Below are 27,098 nucleotides of genomic sequence, written 5' to 3' on the forward strand. Positions count from 1 at the left end.
AAGGGTTGCTGGTTATTGGTGAACAGTCTAGAGCTAATCAGAATCTCAGGTCATCCATTTTGAACTGAGGTGGGGAGAAATCACTTCATTCGGAAGGGATACAATGTTGGGAATTCTCTACCTCAGAGAGTTGTGGAGGCTCTGTCTGTTCATGACAGAAATTGATAGATTTGCAACAGGAAGGGAAACGTGCAAATATAGCAATAATGTGGGATATCGTAGAACATAGAACATAGAACAATACAGCACAGAACAGGCCCTTCGGCCCACGATGTTGTGCCGAACTTCTATCCTAGATTAAGCACCCATCCATGTACCTATCCAAATGCCGCTTAAAGGTCGCCAATGAATCTGACTCTACCACTCCCACAGGCAGCGCATTCCATGCCCCCACCACTCTCTGGGTAAAGAACCCACCCCTGACATCTCCCCTATACCTTCCACCCTTCACCTTAAATTTATGTCCCCTTGTAACACTCTGTTGTACCCGGGGAAAAAGTTTCTGACTGTCTACTCTATCTATTCCTCTGATCATCTTATAAACCTCTATCAAGTCACCCCTCATCCTTCGCCGTTCCAACGAGAAAAGGCCGAGAACTCTCAACCTATCCTCGTACGACCTACTCTCCATTCCAGGCAACATCCTGGTAAATCTTCTCAGCACCCTCACCAAAGCTTCCACATCTTTCCTAAAGTGAGGCGACCAGAACTGCACACAGTACTCCAAATGTGGCCTAACCAAAGTCCTGTACAGCTGCAACATCACTTCACGACTCTTGAATTCAATCCCTCTGCTAATGAATGATAATACTCCATAGGCCTTCTTACAAACTCTATCCACCTGAGTGGCAACCTTCAAAGATCTATGTACATAGACCCCAAGATCCCTCTGTTCCTCCACCTGACCAAGAACCCTACCATTAACCCTGTATTCCGCATTCTTATTTGTTCTTCCAAAATGGACAACCTCACACTTGGCAGGGTTGAACTCCATCTGCCACTCCTCAGCCCAGCTCTGCATCATATCTAAGTCCCTCTGCAGCCGACAACAGCCCTCCTCACTGTCCACGACTCCACCTATCTCCACCATGACAATAGGTCTGTCATGATCCTAATGAATATTGGAGCAGGCTTAAAAGGCCAAATGACCTATATCTGCTCCCATTTAACCTTTTCATATGCTATTGGCCATCTTTCTAGTACTGAAGCTTCCAACTCAGAAATGACCAGAGTTAATGCATCAAGTTTCACAAGGACTAGGGTCAGGATTAAGGACTAAACTCCAGACTTGAGCTTTGTCGCCAGGTCTACAATACTACCTGAAATTAACTGGATGTTATGTGCTGTCCTAAAATATAACAACAGCTATATTTCAGGTGAATTTCGCTGACAATAAAAGTAAGGGCCTTGGGACATTCTGAGACAACCACATATTTGTACCGTCACTCAAGTAACCTGTTTTCACCTCCATTACATCATCTGCCTGAAGCAAATCCATTAAAATTCTTATCTATGTCTTTGCGACTTCAGACTTGACCATTTCCATATGTTCCGTCTGGCCTCCCACACTCTAACTGCTCTCAGATTGAAGTAATCCCAAATCCTGGTGCCTGTATCCATTCATTCCAAATCCTATTCATTTATCACCCAAGTGACCTACAATTCCTTCCAGTTAAGCAATCTTTATTTTCAAATCCCTCCAAGGCCTCGACTCTCCTTATACTTGTAACCTCCAACCTCACAATCCTCAAAGGTCTTGAGTTGTACTTATGCTGAACAACCACCAATTTCGATAGTTCTAGTATTTTCAACTGTGCCGTCTGCTGCTTAGACACTAAGGTCTGGAATCCCCTCTTTAAACATCTTCACTCCTGCTCCTCTCCAACTCCACAGAGAGACTGTTTAAAATTTCTGTCTTTGAGATTTTGTCCTCTGCCCTGATTTCAAGTTTTTGTGGCTTGGTGTATGTGGTAATATTCCTGTGAAACATTTTATTACATTAAAGGTGTTTCTATGATTTTGTTGAATTCATGCAAGGTGCTTTATGTATACAAGCTTTTCCATCATTTTGGCAGTTCTCTTTGAAATTTGGTATTCTTTTGTTTCTGACAGTTTGAGGTTAGTTCTGGATCATCCACAGGTTTCAATTTTCACAATAGTGCTCAGGGGTATAAAGAAGGTCAAATCTTAAAGGTTAAACCAGACGAGGTAAAGGAAAATCATTTTTCGGTTTGCTTTGGGGATAGAGATGGACAATACAATATTTTACAATACAATATGGACAATAATATATTTTTGTGGGTGGCACGGTGGTTAGCACTGCTGCCTCACAGCGCCAGAGACCCGGGTTCAATTCCTGCCTCAGGCGACTGACTGTGTGGAGTTTGCACGTTCTCCCCGTGTCTGTGTGGGTTTCCTCCGGGTGCTCCGGTTTCCTCCCACAGTCCAAAGATGTGCAGGTCAGGTGAGTTGGCCATGCTAAATTGTCCGTAGTGTTAGGTAAGGGGTAAATGTAGGGGTATGGGTGGGTTGTGCTTCGGCGGGTCGGTATGGACTTGTTGGGCCGAAGGGCCTGTTTCCACACTGTAAAGTAATCTAATCCTCTGTTGTCAAAATGATATTTAATCCTCACCATTTATGGTTGGTATCATATTTGAATAGCGAGGAAGTTGGCAAACATTTAAGCAAAATTAAACTGCCTTCATTGCTCAGGCCTTTGAGTATAGGAGTTGGGACATTATGCTCAGGCTGTATAGGCTGTTCTGGAATACTGTGTCCAGTTCTGGCCACCCTGCTTTAGGAAGGATATTATTAAACTTGAGAGGGTTCGGAAAAGATTTATCTGGATGATGCTGAGACTGGATAAGCTGGGACTTTTTCCCCTGGACCATAGGAGGTTGAGGGGTGACCTCATAGAGGTTTATAAAATCACGAGGGGCAGAGATAAGGTGAGTAGCAAAGGTCTTTTCCCGAGGGTGGGGGAGTTCAAAACTAGAGGGAATATTTTTAAGGCGAGAGGAGAAAGATTTAAAAAGGACACGAGGGACAACATTTTTATACAGAGTGGTTCGTGTGTGGAATGACCTTCCAGAGGAAGTGGTAGATGCAGGTACAGTTACAATGTTTAAAAGACATTTGGGTAAGTTCACAAATAAGAAAGGTTTGGAGGGATATGGTCCATACATAGGTAGGTGGGACTAGTTTAGTTTGGGAACATGGTCGGTGTGAACTAGTTGGAGCGAAGGGTCTGTTTCCACGCTGAATGACTCTCTGACTCTATGAGCATCACTGCATTTTGCTGTTCTTGTACAGTCTTAGGTTATAATATGAGGTTTCTCTTACAATTAATAGTATGAACCATATGGCTTCTGGGGATGAAAGAAAATGTATGATAGGAAACATTATTTTATTTGTAAACATTTATACTTACTTGGTAGTGTAGATCCTGAGTTTTACTGTCAGAAGACACAAGCTGTCGGTGCTTATCCTATTGCACTGATCAGGACAGAATCACAAGAATGCCAAATTTCAAAGGGAACAACAATTTATGCTGCATGAAAATAGGCTGCTGATTGTTTGACAATAACTTATAGACCTGGGTAAAATCACTGAATGCTTGTCAACGTACATTCCAAACAATCTCTAAACTGTTCTCATGCCTTATAAATTATTGCTCCTCTTGAAATTAGGCATTCTTGCATTGGTCCTGATGTATGCAAAAAGGGAAAGCTTTAACAGCGTGTCTCTTTATTCATTTCTTCTTCCTTAAACAGGTCGACCATTTTGTTGCATGTAAGATAGAAAGGACATCTATCCTATTATTAAGCTGTAATTTTCTGAACCCGTGAAGGTAATTACCTCAGAACATGATGGTTGATTTATGTTCTCATCTGTGGGTTATGGTTGTCACTGGCAAAGTCACATTTATTGGACATTCCTAATTACTCTTGAATGGAATGGCTTGCTAGGGTTAGTCTGGAGTCACATGTAGATCAGATTCAGCAAGGACAGTAGATTACCTCCACTTGGAGACAATAGAGAACCATTCTTTTTACAACTGTTGATAGATTCACTGTCACCATTACTGAGCCTTGCATTTAATTCCAGATAAATCCAGCTACCATAGTGGAATTTGAGCCTGTGCTGCCAAATCATCAATAGGGGCTTCTAGAATACCTGTCAAGTGACATTGTTTCAGCCAGTGGTGACCAGTCATTCAGCACCCTACACCAGCATCCCCCACGATGATAACATTACGGCAACAGCCTCAGTACTCAATCCCAACAACTGCCAATCTCTGAGCACCATCCTACAATTTATCTGCTTCATCCTTGACCACAACATTTTCACCTTTGACAACCAGTTCTTCATCCAGACACACGGAACAGCCATGGGGACCAAATATGCACCCCAATATGTCAACATTTTCATGCACAATTACAGAAATCTCATGCACAGAAACAGACCCTTCGGTCCAACCAGTCCATGCTGAACTTAATCCCAAACTAAACTAGTCCCACCTACCTGCTCCTGGCCCACTCCTTCCAAACTTTGCAGGTAAATCGATGTTCCGGGCAAAAATGTCTATTCCTGATGAAGGACTTTTGCCCAAAACGTTGATTTTCCTGCTCCTCGGATGCTGCCTGACCTGCTGTGCTTTTCCAGTATCATTCTAATCTAGACTCTGGTTTCCAGCATCTGCAGTCCTTGTTTTTACCTCCTTCCAAACCTTTCCTATTCATGTATCTATCCAAATATCTTATAAACGTCACAATTGTATCCGCATCCATCACTTCCTCAGGAAGTTCAGTCCACCCACAAACCACCCTCTGTGTCAAATATTTTCCCCTCATGTCTTTTTTAAATCTCTCTCCTCTCACCTTAAAAGTGTGCCCCCAGTTTTGAAATCCCCCATCCTGGGGAAGAGATGATGATCGTTAACCTGAGTCCTCATTTTCGATTCCTTTTGGGGAATTTTAACCCCCAAAATTGGATTTGCTTGGGTTCTGGTCGGGGGTTAAAGCATGAAAAGTTTGAATTTTGACGCCAACGCATATCCAACTTGTTCACTGCCTGAAGTGAAAGTCACTTTAAATGGTGTCAGAAGTCACATGACATAAGGTTATAGTGGAACAGGTTTCATAGAAGAATAGAATCCCTGCAGTGTGGAAACAGACCATCTGGCCCAACAAGTTCACACCAACTTTCCAAAGAGTTACCCACCCTACCCTATAACTCAACATTTACCCTCAAACCACATTCCTGAACACTATGGGCAATTTAGTATGGCCAATTCATATAACCTGCACATCTTTGGACTGTGGGAGGAAATCCACGCAGACACAGGGAGAATGTGCAAACTCCACACAGACAGTTGCCCAAGGCTGGAATCGAACCTGGGTCCCTGGCACTGTGACGCAGCAATGTTCACCACTGAGCCACTGTGCTGCAAATCACAATCTTTCAGAGAGTTGCTCCTTCATCAGGTGAAGTCACTTCAAGCTTGCGATTTCAAATAAACCCGTTGGACTATAACCTGGTGTCATGTGGCTTCTGAAATTGACCACCTGAAATAACTGCACAGAGGCTGGAATCCCATTACTGAGTCACCCTTTATTTACTAGCGCACAGTGCACTGGCCAGCCAACTCGGAGTCAGTCCCCTGAACTGAGGAGATTCTGAATCCTCTGCATACATTCGTCAGCCAGGGCTTTCCTGATTGGTCCAGTTAATAATTCCAATCAAGGAATGTGTAGTCAATGATGTCCACCTGGTTCCTAATCACTACACCAGCCACATCATACACCGGGCACCTCCACACTTTATAATGAGGCAAGACTTCTCCTTACAATTCATTCAAACTTTGAAAGCCTCATGGACCAGCCAGCAAAACCTGAGATGACAGCAGTGGTTCAGGAGGTTGCACTTGCTTTTGCAATTAACTGCAAGTTCTAGTTCTAGTAGGTTTGCCTGGTCAACCTCCCATGACCAGACACTCCAGATAAGGTATTCCTGATGAAGGGCTTTTGCCCGAAACATTGATTTTACTGCTCCTGGTAAGCTGCCTGAACTGCTGTGCTTCACAGCACCACTAATCCAGACACTCCAGATGCCTGCCCCCCCTTACCCACCCACCATGAGTGCTCAGTACCATACTCAAATCCCCTTCCTGAGCCAACACTCCTGTAGCCTCTGATCCTGCCCCATCCTCCCAGTCAGACTCTGAAACATCTGAGTGCCAGGATTGAGAGAAGTTCACCCCTCTCGGGCAGAAACTGAACCCAGCTCTTGCAAGAATTTGAGATGTTTCCACAGTTCTGTAAGATTTGTAATTTCTGAATAAATCAGGTTATACCTTTGAGACCAAAATGTGAAGAGTGAACTGAATCAGTGCCTTGAACCTCATATTGTCAGAGAGAGTCAAGAATTAGTAAACAGTTTCACATCAATATTCAAGAATGTGTTTATCTCACAAACGTCCATAGCTGAATATCTTATGACCATCACCAGGTAGTTACTGACATTCCTTAATGGTGTGGCAGCAAATTGAATTGTACCATCTTGGTGCTGTTTAGATGATGCAAGTGATGGAACGAGGCAAGCTATGCAAATATTACTTTGCTTTCTCTTTCATGGGATATGAGCCTTACTGAGAAGACCGACACTTCTTACCAGCTCTAACTGCCATTCATCTGCATGACTAGGCCATGCTTGGAGAGGGTACATGGTGATGTTGTGGCAATACCAGACTAGTAATCCAGAGCTCCAGGCTAATATTGTGAGAATATAGCCTCAAATCCTACCCAGCCTTTTGATGAAGTTTGACTTCAATACAAATCTGAAAAGGAGGGGGGAATAAAAGGATAGTCAATTGGCAGACATGCTGATTGTTGCAAAACCCTATCTGGTTCACGAGTGCACTTTTGAGAAGGAAGTCAGCCATCCTGTCTGGCCTACCCGTGACTCCAGTCCCATAGCAATGAAGTTGATTCTTGACTGGCCAATCAAGGACAATAAATATGGCCCAGCCAGAGATGTTTCCAGCCCATGAATGAAAAAAAATTCAGAGGATGGGGAGGAGTCAACCCCATTGCTGTGGTTCTGGAGTCACATGTCAGCCATACCAGGTAAGGATGGTAGATTCCCTTCAGTAAAGGACATTAGTGAACCAGATGGGGTTTTACAATAATCAATGTCATAGTCATCATCATTGAGACTAGACTTCAATTCCAAATAGAGTCGTAGACTCATAAGGATATTCAGCATGGAAACAGATCCTTCGGTCCAACTTGTCCAGGTCTACCAGATATCCTAAATTAATCGAGTCCCACTTACCAGCACTTACATAGAACATAGAACATAGAACATTACAGCACAGTACAGGCCCTTCGGCCCTCAATATTGCGCCGCCCTGTCATGTTAATCTGAAGCCCATCCCGCCTACACTATTCCATGTACATCCATTTGCCTGTCCAATGATGACTTTAATGCACTTAAACTTGGTGAATCTACTACCGATGCTGGCAAAGCATCCCATACCCTTACTACTCTCTGAGTAAAGAACTTGGCCAATATCCCTTTAAACACTTCCTATTCACATACCCATCCAGGTGCCTTTTAAATGCAGTAATTGTACCAGCCTCCACCACTTCCTCTGGCAGCTAATTCCATATACACACCATTTTCTGTGTGAAAAAGTTGCCCCTTAGTTCCTTTTTAAATCTTTTCCTCTGACCTAAACCTATGCCCTCTAGTTTTGGACTCCCTCACCTGGGGAAAAGGTTCTTGACTATTGAACTTATCTATTACCCTCATGATTTTATAAACTTACGTAAGGTCAGCCCTCAACCTCCGACTCTCCAGGCAAAGCAGCCCCAGCCTATTCAGCCTCTTCCTGTAGCTCAAACCTTTCAACCCCAGCAACATCCTTGTGAATCTTTTCTGAACCCTTTCAAGTTTCACAACATCCTTGCTATAACAAGGAGACCAGAATTGAACGCAATATTCCAAAAGTAGCCTAACCAATGTCCTGGACAGCTGCAACATGAACTCCCAACTCCTATACTCAATGCACTGACCAATAAAGACAAGCATATTTATTGACTAAATTTAAATTACCATGATAGGATTCAACCCTATCCGACTGGAGTCTCTGGATTGCCAGATCAGTGGCATTACACACTGTCTGCCTGAATTGAGTGTCTTATCAATGTTTCTATCTCAAATCAACTTCCCAATAGACATCTAAATCTACACTGCTCACTGCCTCGGAAAGGCAGCCAACATCACCAAAGACCCCTGCTACCCCAGTTACAATCTCTTCCATCGGGCAGAAGATACAAAAGCTTAAACACACATACCAGCAGGTTCGAGAACAGCTTCTTCCCCGCTGTTATTAGACTTCTGAATGGACCTCTCAAATTTACATTCCTGATGAAGAGCTTATGCTCAAAACGTCGACTCTCCTGCTTCTCAGTTGCTGCCCGACCGGCTGTGCTTTTCTAGCGTCACACCTTTTGACTCTCAAATTTAATGTTGACCTCACTCTTTGTGCACCTTCTCTGCAGCTGTAACTTTATATTCCACACTCTGTTCTAATACTCTAATGCACTTTGAATGGGGCATGGTCTGCCTGTACTGCACGCAAAACAAAAGTTTTCACTGTACCTGGGTACATGTGACAATAATAGATCAAATCAAAAATTAAATCAAATAAATATAATGCATAAATATAATGAGCTGTTGGATCCCTATTTGAGTTAGTTCTGAGAGATATCATTGTGTCTTTCCTATATATTTTGCTACAGAAACTGGATAACGTTTAGCAGTGCAACATCAAATACTTTTCTTTCTGTCCACCTGGGTTATGTGAAACAAAGCATTTTGCTAGACGTTCAGCAGGTGTTGCCGTGATAGTGCTGAGTGTCATCTGAATAATGTCAAACTGAGGCATTCAGTCAGACAATCAAAGGACAGATTAGTGGAAAGTGAATTTCTTTGATTGGGGGAGTCCAGACCTGCTTTATCAGGTCCTGGTTTATTAGAAAAGTAAAAATCTGAGACTGCTGGATTGTTGTTAGGCAAGCAAAGCAAGGGTTACAGAACCAGTGTGGTTATATGGAGTTACAAGACACATCAGCCAAGAACTAATTGATTGCTGGGAGACAATCAAAGGGTTGAATGGCCTCCTTCTGTTGCTATCGCTGGAGAGGCCAAGTCATTGAGTGTATTTAAGACAGAGATAGATAGGTTCGTGATTGGTGAGTGGATTAAGTGTTATGGGGGGAAGGCAGGGTAATAAGGCTGAGAAACATACCAGCCATGACCAAGTGGCGGGGCAGACATTTTTTGATTCCCCACAGTGTGGAATCAGGCCCTTCGGCCCAACCAATCCACACTGACCCTCCACTGAGTAACCCACCCAGACCTATTTCCCTCTGACTAATTGACCTAACACTATGGGGCAATTTAGCACAGCCAATTCACCTGTCCTGCACATCTTTGGACTGTGGGAGGAAACCAGAGCAAACCCACGCAGACACGGGGAGAATGTGCAAACTCAACATAGACAGTCACCCGAGGCTGGAATCGAACCTGGGACCCTGATGCTGTGAGGCAGCAGTGCTAACCACTGTGCCACCCTCGCTGGGCTGAATGGCCTAATTCTGCTCCTAAACCTCATGACTTATGTTACGAGGAGCAGTCCCATTTAGTTTCTTCATTTGGTTCTATCCTCACTTATCAGTTCCTAGAGGCTGAGCTGGTTTAATTCCTAAACACATGATTGTGAATTTGATTTCTTTCTCACCCACCAGAATGCACTGTTTAAATGTTGTTAATCTTCCCACAAAGCTGCAGTAATGCAGCAAGCACAGTACAGTACTCCATGTGAAATAGTGCAGACACAGAGTGTATAAATATTCAGAGTCACTGCATTAATACTTGCTAAAAATGCTCTGGGATATAAACAATTAGGAAACTAAACCTTCATTTGCAAGGTTTCGGTTTTGGATTTAGGTTTTTTTTAATATCGTACAATGCAACAAAACAGAAGTGTTCACAGTTACAAAATGGGCAGTAATTGTTCACAAAACAATAATCTACGAATGCATGGTCTATTTTATTTCATATTATTCCAATGCAGAGAAATAAATCATTCTGCCTATTGATTATCAGGAGAGGTGGGTGTGTATGACTCAGTGATTACCCACCTTCAGTGACACAGTGTAAAGTCTACCCAGCCAATAAAAGCCTGCTTTCAGCTTGGTTCAGCTCATATAGAGGAAATATACTGAAACCTATAACCTGCGAAGTTGGAAATGTGTGTCTTTTATATAAACATTTATCACAAAAATATAAAGAGAATCCATCACTGCTTTGCTTGCAAGATTTCACTTTTAAATTTCACACACCAGGGATCCTTACAGTCACCAACTGTACATAAAATTTGTGGAATTAACAGTTATCAGTGTAAAAAAATTGTCATTTAAATTTAATTATTAACTGACAACGTACAACAGATGAATTTAAGATCACAACAAGGTGTGATAATTTTGCAACAGGAAACATTCATATCAGTGTTAGATCACAAAGCAGCTACAATGTGGGATTTGGGGACGAAAGACTGACATGCAGCATTTACTAAACTAGTTTTTCCTCAGCAGGCTTTTCAGGCTTCTCTCCACTGCTTCATCCAACTCTTCCTCCAGCTCTTCCTTCTTTGACATAGCCAATTTGGACTGGTAATCACTCACTCTTTGGTCGATGTAAGGCGCACTCTGGGTCCCGTGGAGCATCAAGGTCCATTCCTTGAGCACCCCTTTCTGCTCAGTGCCACCAACAAAACCAACCTCCAGGATCCAAGTGCCCCTAGGGTCTTCGCCCCAGGTGTGTGTTGTCATGAAAGGCCACTTGTCAAAGCCCACCTTAGAGTCATCATCCCGTGGCCTGCGGCTGAGCAGAATGGACTTGGTGCCCATTGGGGAGGTCAGGTTGGCGTTAAGGTCACCTCGCCTGGTGGAATTCATGGTCACCACAGCCTGGACATGCTCGAGGTAGCGGACAAAGTTATCCTTCCCCTCACACGCATCGGTTGATATTTTTAGGACCATCTTGTTGTCCGATGAGATTGCCCTGCAACAAGGAAAAGAAATGGGAGGCCATTAAACAGGAGCAAGACTCTGGCTGCGATCATAAAAGATCCCTCAGAGTTGCCACCCAGGTTGATAGGGTTGTTAAGATGGCATATGGTGTGTTGGCTTTCATTCGCAGGGGGATTGAGTTGAAGAGCAGCGAGGTAATGCTGCAGCTCTATAGAGCCCTGGTTAGACCACACTTGGAATATTGTGTTCAGTTCTGGTCGCCTCATTATAGGAAAGACATGAAAGCTTTAGAGAGGATGCAGAGGAGATTTACCAGGATGTTGTCTGGACTGGAGGGCATGTCTTATGAAGAAAGGTTGTGGGAACTAGGACTTATCTCATCGGAGTGAAGATGGTGAGAGGCGAATTGATAGAGGTGTGCAAGATGATGAGAGGCATAGATAAAGAGATTTTTTTTCCCAAAGCGGAAATGGCTATCAGAGAGGGCATAATTTTAAGGTGATTGAAGGAAGCTTTAGGGGAGATGTCGGAGGTAGGTTCCTCACACAGAGAGTGGTGGGTGCAGCGGTAGAAGAGTCAGGACATTTAAGCAATAGGCACATGGATGATAGTAAAATGAAGTGTATGTAGGTTAGTCTGATCTTAGAATAGGATAAAAGGCTGGCATAACATTGAGGGCCGAAGGGCCTATACTCTGCTGTACTGTTCTATGTTCTATTTTCTATAAACTGAAGGACTCACCTTTGATCTGTCAGTTATGGCTGAGACTGTGGCTATGCTACAAAAGTCAACCTGAGGGGTCAGTCATTGTAAAACGGTTTCTATGAAATAATTGTCTGTAAGATTATGATTCTTACGCTCCCATTCATTGTAATGACGTGCTGATCCTCTGCCCTTCTCTCTTCGTGAAAGCATCAACTTTTCATTAGGGACATCGCAGTCTGGATTGTGAAGAATGGCCATGATAAAGCAGCATTTGATCATTAAAGAGTTTAAATAAGTTCCAAAGTTGAAACACAGACTCACCAAGCCCTGGGGAGAAACAATCTCTAGACTGTCAGAAACTGCAGATACATTTATCAGAACGAGAAACCTGAGGTGATGTTTTGCCTACACAGGCTGCATCAGCACTGGGGATTTAAAGCATTCTGTGGGTGAAGTCAATCTAGCAGAAATGTCCTCCTACTCTTTTCATTTGCCTCAGGAAGCTCTTAGCTATGGTGCAGCATCAAGCATTCTGACAGCTAAGTGTTGTAGCCTGAGCCATCAGTTTTCCCAGCCGCTGAGGTTTTCATTAATTCTGATCTTTTTATGGGCTTTTACAACAAGGCCTGATTATTACATTACTCCGATCACTTGCATTGCAGCTTCTCATAATCTAACACCTTCAAATGTGGAAATGAAAGCCATTCATTTTATTAGGTGTACCCTAAAGGATACAGCTCCTCAACTCCTTCGGAAGCAGAATTATTTACTTGTCTGGATTCAACAGTGCACCATGCTGTTAAACAGTAATTGTATTCCTCAATATTATCATTAAAAAATACATCTTATGAAGTTAACACTACAGTAGGGAACCATTCGGCCTGATATCTGGCTCTGCATTTGTTTCGCCTGGAACATTTACTAAATCTGTGCAAGGACTTAATTATGCTTGAATTCTTAAAGGGTTCAAGAGTAAATATGACTGTTCAACATTAATGAGGTATGCTACTTTTATTTATTTATTCCCATTGTTCAAACACAGACATCAATTGTAACAACAGCAGAATCAGATCTTTGCCTGTAGTGACAGTGACTATATTCCCACCATGCAGCTCTCACATTACAGAGAGATATTGGTGGTCTAACCTGAAGATCACCACACCTCTGGTGATATTGGGAAGTAGAGAGCTTCGTGATAACCTCAGCTGATGCAGGATTTGAACCTGTGCTGTTGGAATCACTCTGCGTTGTAAACCAGCTACCCAGCCAACTGGGCTAACATTAGACAATTTAAGATGAGCATTCAGGCACATCATGCAATCCATTTCCATTATATCATTATATGATTCCTTATTATTGAGTTCATTACCCACTTTAAGAACTCAGGCACCAGGTTTTACAATTTAAACTGGATTACAGCTCTGAAAGCTTTTTAAGACATTCGTTCACAGGACATGGGCATTGCTGGCTGAGCTAAAATTTGTTGCCTTCATTAATTGCTCTTGAGAATGTGATGGCGAGCTGCCGTCTTGAACAGCTGAAGTCCATTTGGCATAGGGACACACTCTCTTGTTGTGGAGAAGGAAGTTCCAGGGTTTTGACCCAGTGACACTGAAGGAACAGTGACATATTTCCAAATCAGGATGATGTGTGACTGGGAGTGGGTGGAGTTCTCATGTATCTGTTGCCATTGACCTTTTAGATAGTGGATGTTCTGGGTTTGGAAGGTGCTGTCAATGGATAATAGGTGAATTGTTGAAGCGCATCTCATAGATGGTATACATTGCTGCTAGTGAATGTTGTAGGAGCTGGTCTGGTCCCAGTCAGTCTTTGGTCTAGATGGTTTTGGGTTTCTTGAGTGTTTTTGGAGCTGCACACTTCCAGGCAAGTGGAAACTATTCCATTACACTCTTTTTAAATAGCGTTTTAGGGAAGCAGGAGGTAAGTTACTTGCCTCAGAATTCCAAGCCTCTGACCTGCTCTTATCGCCACAGTATTTGTGGATGTAGGTTTGCTCGCTGAGCTGGAAGGTTCATTTTCAGACATTTTGTCACCCTACTAGGTAACATCATCAGTGACAAGATTAGAGTGGTGTTGGGAAAGCACAGCAGGTCAGGCAGCATCTGAGGAACAGGAAAATCGATGTTTCAGGCAAAAGCCCTTCATCATTCCTGATGAGGGGCATTTGCCCAAAACGTTGATTTTCCTGCTCCTCGGATACTACCTGACCTGCTGTGCTTTTCCAGCACCACTCTAATCTTGACTCTAATCTCCAAAATCTGCAGTACCCACTTTTGCCTAACATCTTCAGAGAGCCTTCAGAGGCTTATCCAGAGGCTCACTGAAGATGTTACCTAGTATGGTGATGAAACGTCTGAAAATGAACCTTCCAGCTCAGCGAATAAACCTACATCCAGAACCTCAACCTGATTAACAAATCTTCTCAAAACTCACCACAGTATTTATATGGCTGGTCCAGTTTAGCTTTTGATTCGTGGTAAACCCCCAGAAGTGTTGATTGTTGGGGATTCAGTGATGGCGATGCCAGAGAATATAAAAGGACAAAGATTAGATTCTTTCTTGTTGAAGATGGTTGGGGTGGTGGCTCAGTGGTTAGCACTGCTGCCTCACAGTGGCAGGGAGCTCGGTTCAATTCCAGTCTCAGGCAACAGTCTGTGTGGAGTTTGCATGTTCTCCCCGTGTCTGCGTGGGTTTCCTCCCACAATCCAAAGATGTGCAGGTTAGGTGAACTGGCCCTGCTAAATTGTCTATACTGTAGGTTATTAGTCAGGGAGAAAGCGAGGACTGCAGATGCTGGAGATCAGAGCTGAAAATGTGTTGCTGGAAAAGCGCAGCAGGTCAGGCAGCATCCAAGGAGCAGGAGAATTGACGTTTCGGGCATGAGCCCTTCTTCAGGGGTTATTAGTCAGGGGTAAATATAGGAGAATAGGTCTTGGTGGGTTACTCTTTGGAGGGTCGGTGTGGACTTGTTGGGCCAAAGGGCCTGTTTCCACACTGTAGGGAGTCTAATTCTTAAAAAAAAAGTTGGCATTTGTATGGTAAAAATCTCCAGTCCATTCAAATACAGCAAAGAAGATTTGACATAGCATGCAGCCAGAGGATACACACATGTTCATCTCAATCTCTCCTAATGGAACTGTTGTCTCAATCCTCAATGATGTTGTTACTTTAAATGGTGACTAAGCAACACATTCCAGACCCTCAAGACATAGGTGAGTTATCTTCCTGTTCCTTCAGCTCCTCATTGCTTATAAAGCCTTTTACATATCGTGTGCTGGGTCCATTGGGATTGTATGAACATGCATTCCCATGTGATGTATATAATTTCAACAGACTGAAGGGAATGTCTAGCGGTGACCTGTGACTGCCCTAACCACAAGACCATTGACTAACCACCCTGCCATGAAGATTGCGCAATGCTGGGATGAGGGAGCATCTGAACGAGGGCAGTGTTTAAACCTTCAGAAAAAGGGTTTGGAAAGTATGTGAGAGGTGAAGGCTGGCAGAGGAGAGATGGGGATTAGGTTGTGACTAGTAAATGGGTGGGTACACAGGGCAGATATCAGAAGCGGGTAAATGAGGGCTATTATAGCAACCCGGTCTCTGGGCTGGGATGTGGGTGTTCGGGTCAGAGTGTGATGGGAGGGTGAGGTGTTGGGTTCATAGGCAGTAGGGATGTAGTCATGTAGTGGCTGCAGGAACTAGGTGGAGATGGGGAATGATTGGGAAGGGGGATGGAGCTGGGGGTGAGGTTGGGTAGGATTCAGCAGAGATGGGAGGAGGCAGGTGGGATTGTGTCTTATCTGTGGGGGACGAGGAAGGGGATTGATGGTTGAATCTGGAGGGATCAAGTGGTTGGGGGAGGGGGAGTGTCAGTGTTAACATTAGGGGAATCAGTTTATTGGCTATCCAAGAGCTGCAATGGGCTTTAATATTCTAGGCAGGCCACTGAGTCAGAAACCTCCAAAGTCTCTGAGTCTCCAACTGTCTGGGAGGATTCCTGATGGTGTCAATTGCCCATCGCAGGTTTCAACTTACAGGGCAACTGCCGAGGAGTTAGCCAGGACCTCCACATGTTCGCAGTCTGCAGTGTTGTCAGGTTCATCTTACTATTGGAACAACTGCCCCATTCCAGTTCAGTGCTGCCGATGGAGGGATAGATATTGTCAAGAACACAAGGATAACTTCCCTGTTTCTCTTTGAAATAGAGGCCTTTCTTTCTAACATTCACCTGAGAGAGCAGACAGCTATGCTGGTTAATGGTATCGACCACAACATGGCACTGGTGCTAGAGCAGCACTTGCTCAGTCCTGCTTTGGGTTTGCCAAACTTGGATTCTGGGCTCAAGCCCTGGTGAATTGGCTAGCATGAGAAGCCCTTTCCAGTCACCATAAAGTCTTACGTTCTCTTGGAGGTAAGTCTTAAGTGTCCTTGAATTATGTAAGTTACCACTTACTGTGGTTCCTGCACTGATCCTCCGACACAGTGGAACCTCTCAGGAACTGTCTTCCAGTCTCTGGCCATTTTAACCATCCCTCCAGCATCGAGCACTCCGTAACCAAAGAGGTGATTAAACTCCAAACCCACGCCATTCCTTCTCCACTTGTGCACCTCGTCGTGCAGTTGATTGCGTTTGGAAGTCAAGACAGTCAGGTGCTGCATGTCTCGCCAAGTCAGAGTGGGACTGTGGAGCAAAAATTGCAAAGTGAGCGGGGAAATAGTGTGAGGTTTGCCCATCTGTTGTCAATCGCAAATCATGCAGTTAGGTTTGCAATAAGATGAAACATCCTGAAGAAATGTAAAATGGTTTAATCCATGCGCAATAGACATTTTAGTTCAATATGAACTATTGTTTTGGAGTATTGTTGAGAGTGTGGTGCTGGAATAGCACTGCAGATCAGGCAGCGTCCGAGGAGCAGGAGAATCGACGTTTTGGGCTTCATCGATGATACATCGATGCCCAAAACGTTGATTCTCCTGCTCCTCGGATGCTGCCTGACCTGCTGTGCTTTTCCAGCACCGCACTCTCGACTCTGATCTCCAGCATCTGCAGTCCTCACTGTGTCCCGTTCAGGTTTCCCTGTTTTGGAAGGATATTGTTAAGCTGGAGAGGGATCAGAACAGATTGACCAGGGTGTCAGCGCAAATAACTGCAGATGCTGGAATCTGTACTGAAAACAACAAATGCTGGAGATCACACCAGGTCAGGTAGCAAAGATGGAGAGAGAGCAGGCTAATGTTTCAAGTCTAGGTTACTCTTCATCAGATGAAGATGAGGAGTCATCCAGACTCGAAATGTTAGCTTTTTCTCTCTCCATGGTTGCTGCCTGACCCACTGTGATCTCCAGCATTTGTTGTTTTTACCAGGATGTTGCCAGGAAAGGAGGGTGTCTGAGGTTTGAAGAAAAGGCTGGGGCTTTTTGATGGGATCATAGGAGCCCCAGTGTGAGGTGACCTAATAGAGGTTTATAGAATCATGAGGGTTGTAGATATGGTGAATGGCAGATGTGTTCTCCCTAAGGTGGGGAATTCAAAACTAGGGGGTTTAATTTTAAGGTGAGAGGAGAAAGATTTAAAAAGGACATGAGGGGCAACTTATTTACACAGAGAGTGGTTTTGTGTATGGAATGAACTTTCAGAGGATACAGGTACAGTTAAAACATTTTAAGACTTTTCGATAATGAATAGAAATATTCATTCACTACATGAATAAGAAATGTTTGGAGGGATATGGGTCAAGTGCAGGCAGGTGGGACTCATTGAGTTTGGGAACGTGGTCAGTGTGGATTAGATGGACTGAAGGGTCTGTTTCCGTGCTGTATGACTCTGAGTGTATTCACCTTATCTCTCTTTTTGGAGTGAACCTTGTCCACAGGAAGTCAAACGTCAGTTCAGGCTCAGTGGTAACACTTGCCTCTTGGAGTCAGGAGGTTTCCCGATTCAAATCCCACTCCAGAGACTTGAACTGAGAAAACAGTGCTAACACCCTGGTGTAACACAGGAGGAGTCCTGCTCAGTTGCAGATGCTACCATCTGGGTGAGCTGTTAAACTGGGACCCTTTGAAGAAGGTTGGAGGGACGTGCCACCCAAAATTCTGACTAACATTTATCCCATAATTATCATCATAAAAACATGAGCACATTTCTGAGTATAGGAACTTGCTATGTGCAAATTGGTTGCTGCATTTCATACAATCCAATGTATAAGGAGCAGGAGTAGGCCATCTAGCCCCTCAAGCCTGCCCTACCATTCAATAAGATCATTCGTGACCTCAGCTCCAATTACCCGCCCGCTCACCATAACCCTTCATTCCTTTACTTTTCAAAAATCTGTCTATCTTTGGTTTAAAAAGGTTCAACGAGGTCACCTCAGCTGCTTCACTGGGCAGGGAATTCCACAGATTAACACTGTTTAATGTTTCAGGAAATCCTCCATCCATAACCATAGAAAGGCATCTTGCTTTTCGTCTTTCATGATCTCAAATGAGCAATATCCTTTGCTCATCTTTGCTTTGTGAAGTTTTATTCCCAGTGATGTGAAGCATGTCAGAGTACAGGATTAGTGTGGGCTCCAAGGATCAATTTCAAATCAAGGCAGGAATATAGTCTACTGTCTCATCCAAGTACTGGCACGCCTGACAGGATGAGGTCGGAAGATCAAGAGATCAGATATTTGAGGGGTTTAAGATGATTCATGAATTTAATAGGGTAGGTAGAGAAACCATTTCCTCTTGTGGGGCATGAGCCCAGAACAAAGCAGGCATAACCTTGGAGTTCAAACCATGCTGTTAGGACTCATACAAAGAGAAATCCAGGCATCCCACTCTCTCCCCAAAACCTGTTCAGAGTATAGGTCAATTATCAGTTTCCAAAACAAGTTGTTATTTTATTGGTGAAAGGGTATTACTAGATATGGAGTCAAGATGGGTGCAGGAGTGGTGGTACAGGTAACCAATGCTCCATTGGAATGGAACAGGTGTGAGGAGATGAATGGGTTCCCCCAGTTTGTATATATCAAAACTGTATACTAATCAGGCTCTGGGCAAAGCCACTCAACCCAAAACATTAACTTTGATTCCTATCCACAGATGCTGCCAAACCTACTGAGCTTTTCCAGCAACTTCTGCTTTTGTTGCTGTAGTTGACATTGATAGTAAGTTATTTTATCTAACTCTTTAACTAACTATGACACTATATATATCACACAGCATTTATGAACCAGTATAATTTACATTCTATTTATCCATGGGGTGTGGGCATTGCTGGCTGGGCCTAGTATTTATTGCCCGTTCCCCAGCTCCACCTTGAGAAGGTGGGGGTGAGCTGCTTTCTTGAACTGCTGCAGTCCATGTGCTGTAGGTAGACCCACAATGCCTTTAGGGAGGGAATTCCAGGATTTAGACCCAGCAACAGTGTAGGAATGACGATATATTATTGAGTCAGGATGCTGAGTGGTTCAGAGGGGAACATATAGGTTCGATTCCCTGCAGTGTGGAAACAGACCCTTCAGCCCAACAAGTCCACACCAACCCTCCGAAGAGTAACCCATCCAGACCCATTCCCCTACATTTACCCCTGACTAATGCACCTAACACTACAGGCAATTTAGCATGGCCAATTCACTTGACCTGCACATCTTTGGACTGTGGGAGCAAACCGGAGCACCCGGAGGAAACCCACGCAGACATGGGGAGAATGCGCAAACTCCACACAGACAGTTGCCCGAGGCAGGAATTGACCCCGGGTCCCTGGCGCTGTGAGGCAGCAGTGCTAACCACTGAGCCACCATGTCACCTATATGGGGGGGGGTGGGGGGGGAGGTTGTTCCCATGTATCTACTTCCCTTGTCTTTCTGGATGGAAGGGGTGGTGGGTTTGGAAGGTGCTTTAGGAGGAACCTGAGTACGTTGATGAACAGCATCTTGTGGATGGTACACACATGATATGAAGCAACGTTCAACATGGTTTACATATTGTCACAAGCACAATGGAAAGTGGCACAGGGAACATGCCAAATGAAGTACATCATACATACTTTGCTTCCAAGGCCAGGGCAAAAACCCCAGCGGCTTCTGGTGCTGCAGCAGATGTCCCAGAATGACGGAGAGTGCAATTACCGTACAAATCAGTTGTTGCCTTTAATAAAACAATTGTGGGGAAAAGGAAAGAGATAATTAGGTCATTTATTTAATTAGGCAGCTTCTCTGTTGCACACTCAACGATAGAACAGCAATATCAATTACACATATCACTGAATGGCAGCCACAGCATTCTGAAAGCATTAGACCCCCCCCCGACAAAGGAGCAGCTGCTGCTCCGTGTCAAACAGCGTGACTGAGACAATAATATCAGTGCTCACCACACCAGCCTCTGGGTTTCTCTTCCTCCCGTTGCTGAAGGTAGAGGCAAGAGTTGAGGAGCAGCTTTCGTCATAGAGCGCCGTTCGGCCGTCGTTAATGGCCGAGTTGATAGAGATAGTCCACATGCTCGATGCATAACCATCACAGTTACAGTCGTCATAGCTGCCCCCGTCCCCAGAGGCCCACACGTAAATACTTCCCTTTCCATTCCGACCCTGGAGCAGATAATTACAGTGTCAGGTCCAACAATCTGCTGCTACAAGAAGGTGTTCGCTGGGTCAAACACTCGCTCTGGGGAGCAACATTAGTGTCAACCACAGATGTAATCTTAAATGGAGACTCTCTGCGCCCTCTCAAGTGGGAATAAAATATTCCACAGTGCTATCATGGACTGGGGGTTGGGGAGGGGGGGAGCAGAATCCCTGGTGTCCTGGTCAAAACTTAACCCTTAATCTTCTTCAGTTCTCAGTCTGACCCACAGCACCATGACCTCCACTGTGGGATGACCAAGGATTCACCAGGAATCCTCAGCATTCTCACTGCCTGCAGTTGATATGCATTGGAAGGATTAGCAAGTTGATAGTCAACGTACTTGGTTGTAACACCATAACATAATAAGAGATAGGAACAGAAGTAGGCCATTTGAGCCTGCTCTGCCATTCAATAGGATTACAGCTAATCGGTATTCCTTATGTCCACTTTCTTGCCTTTTCCCCGTAACCATGGATTCCCTTGAAGTATCTATCTCAGCCTTCAAATACACAAGGACTCTGCCCCACAGCTCTCCATGGCATGGAGTTCATAATCCTCTGAGAGAAGAAATTCCTCCCCATCTCAGTCTGAAATTGCCCCTTTTATTCTGAGACTGTGCCCTCTGGTCCTGGACTCTCCCATGAGGGGGAACATCCTCTCAGCATTGACCTTGTTAAGTCCCCTAAGAATTCTACATGCTTCGTTGTAAATTAGTCCACTTGATCATCAAGTCCCGTAGTGGGATGCAAACTCGGGGCTTCTGGCTCAGAGTCAGGGACATGACTCTGCACCACAAGACTTCCATCCTTCATACATGATTCAGACTGCACCACATTGCTGTTTGCAAGAGCTGACTCTGGGCAGATTGGTTGTCAGGTTTCTGAAATTCTACTCAGTAGAATAAGTGCTCATTGGCTGCAAAGTGCTTCCAGGGTTCATGAAAGGCATTATACAAATGCAAGTCTTTCTTTCATTACTATGTAATCTCACTATGTTGGGAGTGACAAAACTAAAATTACAGAAACAGTGGTGACAAGATCATTTGTAAAATGTTACCTCATAAAACGTGGAACAAAATAGAACTTAGGGCAGGGACTGAAGACAATGACTTTATCAAATAGCAGAACAGGCTCAAGGGGCCAAATGGCCTACTCAGAGTCATAGAGCTGTACAGCACAGAAACAGATATTTCAGTCCAACCCATCCATGTCGACAAGATAACCTAAATTAATCTAGTCCCATTTACCAGCACTTGGCCCATATCCCTCTAAACCTTTCCTAGTCAGGTTGCTCACTGAGCTGGCAGGTTTGATTTCAGATGTTTCGTCACCATGCTAGGTAACATCATCAGTGAGCCTCTGGTGAAGCATTGGTGTTCTGTCCCACTTTCTATGAATGTGTCTTGGTCTGTTAAGGTGGGTGATATCATTTCTGGTTCTTTTTCTCAGAGGCTGGTAAATGGGATCCAATTCGATGTGTTTATTGATGGAGTTCTGGTCTGAATGCCAGGCCTTTAGGAGTTCCCATGTGTGTCTCTGTTTAGCCTGTCCCAGGATGGATGTGTTGTCCCAGTCAAAGTGGTGTCCTTCTTCATCTGTATGTAAGTATATACATCTGTATACTAGTGATCGTGGGTTATATCTTTTGGTGATTAGTTGGTGTTTGTGTATCCTGGTGGCTAGTTTCCTGTCTGTGTGTCCGATGTAGTGTGTGTTACAATCTTTGCAGGGTATTTTGTAAATGACATTTGTTTTGCTGGTTGTTGGTACATGGTCCTTCAGGTTCATCAGGATCTGTTTCAGTGTGTTGGTAGGCTTGTGGGCTACCATGGTGCCAAGGGGTCGGAGTAGTCTGGTAGTCATCTCCGATATGTCTTTGATGTATGGTAGTGGTAGAAGGCTCATGCCATTCCATCCACTCCACCTCAGAATTCCTGAACATCACTAAAAACACCAAGATAGACGAAGACGAAATAATGGTCTCCTTTGCTATAACAGCCCTATTCATACCCATCAACATCAACCTGGCCAAGGAAACACTGACTGCACTGCGAGACAAACCAAGGACACAAACACCAGACAGCACCAACTCCATCAGCAAGGACAACATCTTTAAGCTAGTGGACCTGTGCCTCACTACTCACTTCACCTTCAATGGCAAGACCTACAAACAAGTCAACAGAAGATCCATGGGATCACCAATATCAGGCTTCTTAGCAGAAGCAGTAATGCAGACACCCAAACAAACAGCTCTCCCCATGGTCCAACCCAAACTTTGAGTCCGCTACATGGATGACACCTTTGTCATCACAAAACAGAACAATTTAGAGGGAATCTACAACATCATCGACAACGCGGTTGCTCAGTGACTAACACTGCTGCCTCACAGCGCCCAGGAACCAGGGTTCAATTCCTGCCTTGGCTGACTGTGTGAAGTTTGCACATTCTCCCCATGTCTGCGTGGATTTCCTCCCACAGTCCAAAAAAGATGTGCAGGTCAGGTGAATTGGCCATGCCAAATTGCCCATAGTGTTAGGTGCATTAGTCAGGGGTAAATGTAAGGAAATGAGTTGGGGTGGGTTACTCTTCAGAGGTTTGGTATGGACTTGTTGGGCCGAAGGGCCTGTTTCCTTACTGGAGGGAATCTAACCGACATCCTTACTGGCATAAATTTCATAAAGGGGAAGGGGAACAACAACAGACTCCCTTTCCTAGATGTCACAGTGGAACGAACAGCTAATGGAGAACTGCAGATCAGTATCTATAGGAAAGCAACACACACAGACCAGATCCTTAACTAGAGAAGCAAACATCCTAACACCAACAAATGGAGCTGCATTAGGGAATTATTTACATGGGCCACAAAACACTGTAGCACCCAGGAACTATGAACAGAAGAAGAACATTTTCTGTACAACGTAATCAAGAAAAACAGGTACCCAATAAACACAGTCCACTGATTCTTAAACAACAACCCCAAACAGATAGAAACAACACGCCCCGAAACTCTAGCCACATTACCATAAATCAAAGACACCTCGAAGATGTCTACTAGACCACTCTGACTCCTTGGCATCATGGCAACACACAAACCTACCAACACAGTGAAACAGCTCCTGATTAAACTAAAGGATCTTATAACAATAACCAGCAATACGAATGTCATTTACAAAATACCGAGCAAACACTGTAACAAACACTACATCAGACACACAGAAAGGAAACTAGCCACCAGGATGCATGAGCATCAATTTGCCACCAAAAGACATGACGCTCTCTCACTAGTATCCTTACATACAGATGAAGAAGGACACCACTTTGACTGGGACAACACATCCATCCTGGGACAGGCTAAACAGTGACACACATGGGAATTCCTAAAGGCCTGGCATTCAGACCAGAACTCCATCAATAAACACATCGAATTGGATCCCATTTACCAGCCTCTGAGAAAAAGAACCAGAAATGATATCATCCACCTTAAGAGACCAAGACACATTCATAGAAAGCAGGACAGAACACCAGCCCTTCACCGGAGACTCACTAGCATGGTGACGAAACATCTGAAATCAAACCTGCCAGCTCAGTGAGCAAACTTACACCCTGAACCTCAACCTGAGCTACGAATCTTTCAAAAATCGTCTTCCTGTTCATATACCCATCCAGATGCCTTTTAAATGTTGTAATTGTACCAGCCTCCACCACTTCCTCTGGCAGCTCATTCCATACACATACCACCCTCTGCGTGAAAAAGTTGCCCCTTAGGTCCTTTTTAAATCTTTCCCCTCTCACCTTAAACCTACTCCCCCACCCTGGGGAAAAGATCATGTCTATTCACCCTCATGATTTTATAAACTTCTATAAGGTCACTCGCTCAGCCTCCGATGCTCCAGAGACAATACCCCTCCGATCCGATTTGGTATGTAATGTGGAACATAACTTGCTGGGAGTGCAATTAGCCTTTGGCAGTGAATTGGACTGACAAAAGGGAGGTTTAAAAAAAGAGAGGTAAACATAACGAGACAGGCAAATTAAAAATGTGAAATTAGGGAAATGGGAAGATATCAGAATATGAGCAAAAAGCAATAAGGGCAATAAGAGGGTGCTAATTAGGCACATTCACAGGAAGGACACAACAGGTCAGGCAGCATCCGAGAAGCAGGAGAATCGACGTTTCGGGCATAAACCCTTCTTCAGGAATGAGGCTGGTGTGCCAGGCGGGCTGAGCTAAAAGGTACAGGGGGGAGGGGATTTGAGGGAGGGGTGCTGGGAATACGATAGGTGGAAGGAGGTGAGGGTGAGGGTGATAGGCCGGAGAGAGGCTGGGGGCGGAGAGGTCGGGAACAAGATTGCAGGTCAAGAGGGCGGTGCTGAATCCGGGGGTTTGGACTGAGAAAAGGTGGGGGGAGGGGAAATGAGGAAGCTGGAGAAATCTACATTCATCCCGTGTGGTTGGATGATTCTTAGGCAGAAGATGAGGCGCTCTTCCTCCAGGCATCATGTGGTCAGAGTCTGGCGATGGAGGAGGCCAAGGACCTGCATGTCCTTGGCAGAGTGGGAGGGGGAGTGAAAGTGTTCAGCCACGGGGCGGTTGGGTTGGCTGGTGCGGGTGTCCAAGTGGTGTTCCCTGAAACGTTCTGCAAATAGGCGGCCTGTCTCCCCAATGTAGAGGAGACCACATCGGGTGCAACGGATGCAGTAACTAATGTGTGTGGAGGTGCAGGCAAATTCACCTGTACTCCTATACTCCTGCCCACTCTTAGAATCCCATGATTCCCTGTGAGGGTGAAACTCTGTCTGTCCTGAGCTGAATGTATTCAGTGACAGGGACTCCACAACTGTTTGCGGTAGAGAAACCTTAAGGTTCACGATCATCCAAATAAAGGCATTTCTCCTTATTGAACCCCTACAGTGTGGAAACAGGCCATTTGGCCCTACAAGTCCACACTAACCCTCCAAACAGTTATCCACCCAGACCCATTCCCCTACGTTTACCCCTGGCTAATACACCTAATGTACACATCCCTGGACACTATAAGCAATTTCAGCATGGCCAATCCACCTTAACCAGCACATCTTTGGATTGAGGGAGGAAACCCACGCAGACACAGGGAGAATGTGCAAACTCCACACAGACAGTCACCTGAGGCTGGAACCGAACCTGGGCCCGGGCACTGTGAGGCAGCAGTGCTAACCACTGAACCAACATGCTTGGTCCTAAATGTCTGCCCGTTATGCTGAGATTCTGCAGTATGTTTTAATTCTCTGAGCAATGGAAACGATCTTTCAGCACCTACACTCTCAGGCACCTTCAGAACAACAGTTTAATAACCATGAAGGACTAGGGTTCTATAATAGAGCTGGAAATTGCTGAATGTATGGAGACCATGCAGAAAACTGAGTTAATTAGGGCCAGTCAATGTGGACTTTTAAAGGAATGCTAGGGATAGTAGGTCAGGGAGCACGTGTGGAGAGAGAAACAGAGTTAATGTTTTGACTCTGCTGTGATGCTCCTTCAGAACCCTTGTTTCTGCCCCAAGGAGAGTTAGGAATCTGGCCTCCATCTCCAATCCCTGCCTCTTTGACTTTCCTCCCCAAACATTGTGGGGTTTACTATGAGGGGAGGGCACTGTGCAGAAACAGGGTAACCTCAGGCATAACCTTTGGGGAATCTAGATTTCCATGATTTCAGTTGTTTGTCTCCAGTGGCACTAATGCCTGTATCGAAATTGCACCAGCTAATCTGATGCACAGCAAGATCCCACTAACAATAACGAGCTGCGTGTCCTGTTGGTTGAGGCCAAGGCATGTGAGGGTGGGGAGAGGGCTAAGTCCCGTTGTCAATGTTCTTCTAAGAGCGACTATTGATGGACTCCATCTTCTGTCTGTCTGAGAAAGGTTAGCACCTTATCTGATGCAGGTTGGCATGGTGGCTCAGTGCTGCTGCCTCACAGTTCCAGGGATGCGGGTTCGATTCCAGCCTTAGGTGACTGTCTGTGTGGAGGTTGTATGTCCTCCCTGTGTCTGTGTGGGTTATCTCCAGGTGCTCCGGTTTCTTCCCACAGTCCAAAGATGTGCAGGTTAGGATGTACAAAGTTAAAAATCACACGACACCAGGTTATGGTCCATCAGGTTTAATTGGAAGCACACTAGCTTTTGGAGCGTCGCTCCTTCATCAGGTGGAGATGAAGGAGCATCGCTCCGAAAGCTAGTGCTTCCAATTAAACCTGTTGGACTATAACCTGGTGTTGTGTGATTTTTAACTTTGTACACCCCAGTCCAACACCGGCATCTCCAAATCAGGTTAAGATGGATTGGCCATGCTAAATTACCCCATAGTGTGCAGGGATGTTAAGTTTAAGCCCGGTAAATGCAGGGTTACTCCAGGGAGCTGGGTCTACAGGGTATGCTCTTTGGGACTGATTGGGCTGAATGTTGTCGTTCCGGGCAGTGGGGTAGTTAGGTCACCGGTGTGCAGCTCAAGAAGAGAGGCAAGAAAGCTGCAGAACCACTCGATGCAGGGATATGTGACCTCAGTCTCAGGCAGTCACCAGCAAAGAGCAGGGCTGTGAGCATCTGATCACATCTTGCTACATGTTCCTTTGTTGCATAAAGAGCAAAGCAGCTCTGCCGGGACTGTGAAATACGAGTGAACTGACA

The 27,098-nt window shown here is 44.7% G+C and overlaps 1 protein-coding gene across 2 annotated transcripts in view; it reads right to left on the bottom strand.

Moving 5' to 3' along the window:
- Nucleotides 1-9,999: 9,999 nt before the first annotated feature.
- The window catches only part of pcsk2 (proprotein convertase subtilisin/kexin type 2), a 103,562-nt gene continuing 86,463 nt past the window's right edge, over nucleotides 10,000-27,098 (bottom strand). For both annotated transcript variants that reach the window (XM_072581529.1, XM_072581528.1), the window contains 4 exons: nucleotides 20,187-20,402; nucleotides 19,863-19,963; nucleotides 16,285-16,512; nucleotides 10,000-11,133 (listed from right to left, as the gene is read on the bottom strand). In XM_072581529.1, the coding sequence (XP_072437630.1) occupies nucleotides 10,647-11,133; nucleotides 16,285-16,512; nucleotides 19,863-19,963; nucleotides 20,187-20,402 (1,032 nt within the window). In that variant the 3' untranslated portion in view covers nucleotides 10,000-10,646. The remainder of the gene's footprint in view (nucleotides 11,134-16,284; nucleotides 16,513-19,862; nucleotides 19,964-20,186; nucleotides 20,403-27,098) is intronic.

This window comes from Chiloscyllium punctatum, chromosome 11, assembly GCF_047496795.1.
Source record: "Chiloscyllium punctatum isolate Juve2018m chromosome 11, sChiPun1.3, whole genome shotgun sequence".
Classification (NCBI taxonomy): Eukaryota; Metazoa; Chordata; class Chondrichthyes; order Orectolobiformes; family Hemiscylliidae; genus Chiloscyllium; species Chiloscyllium punctatum.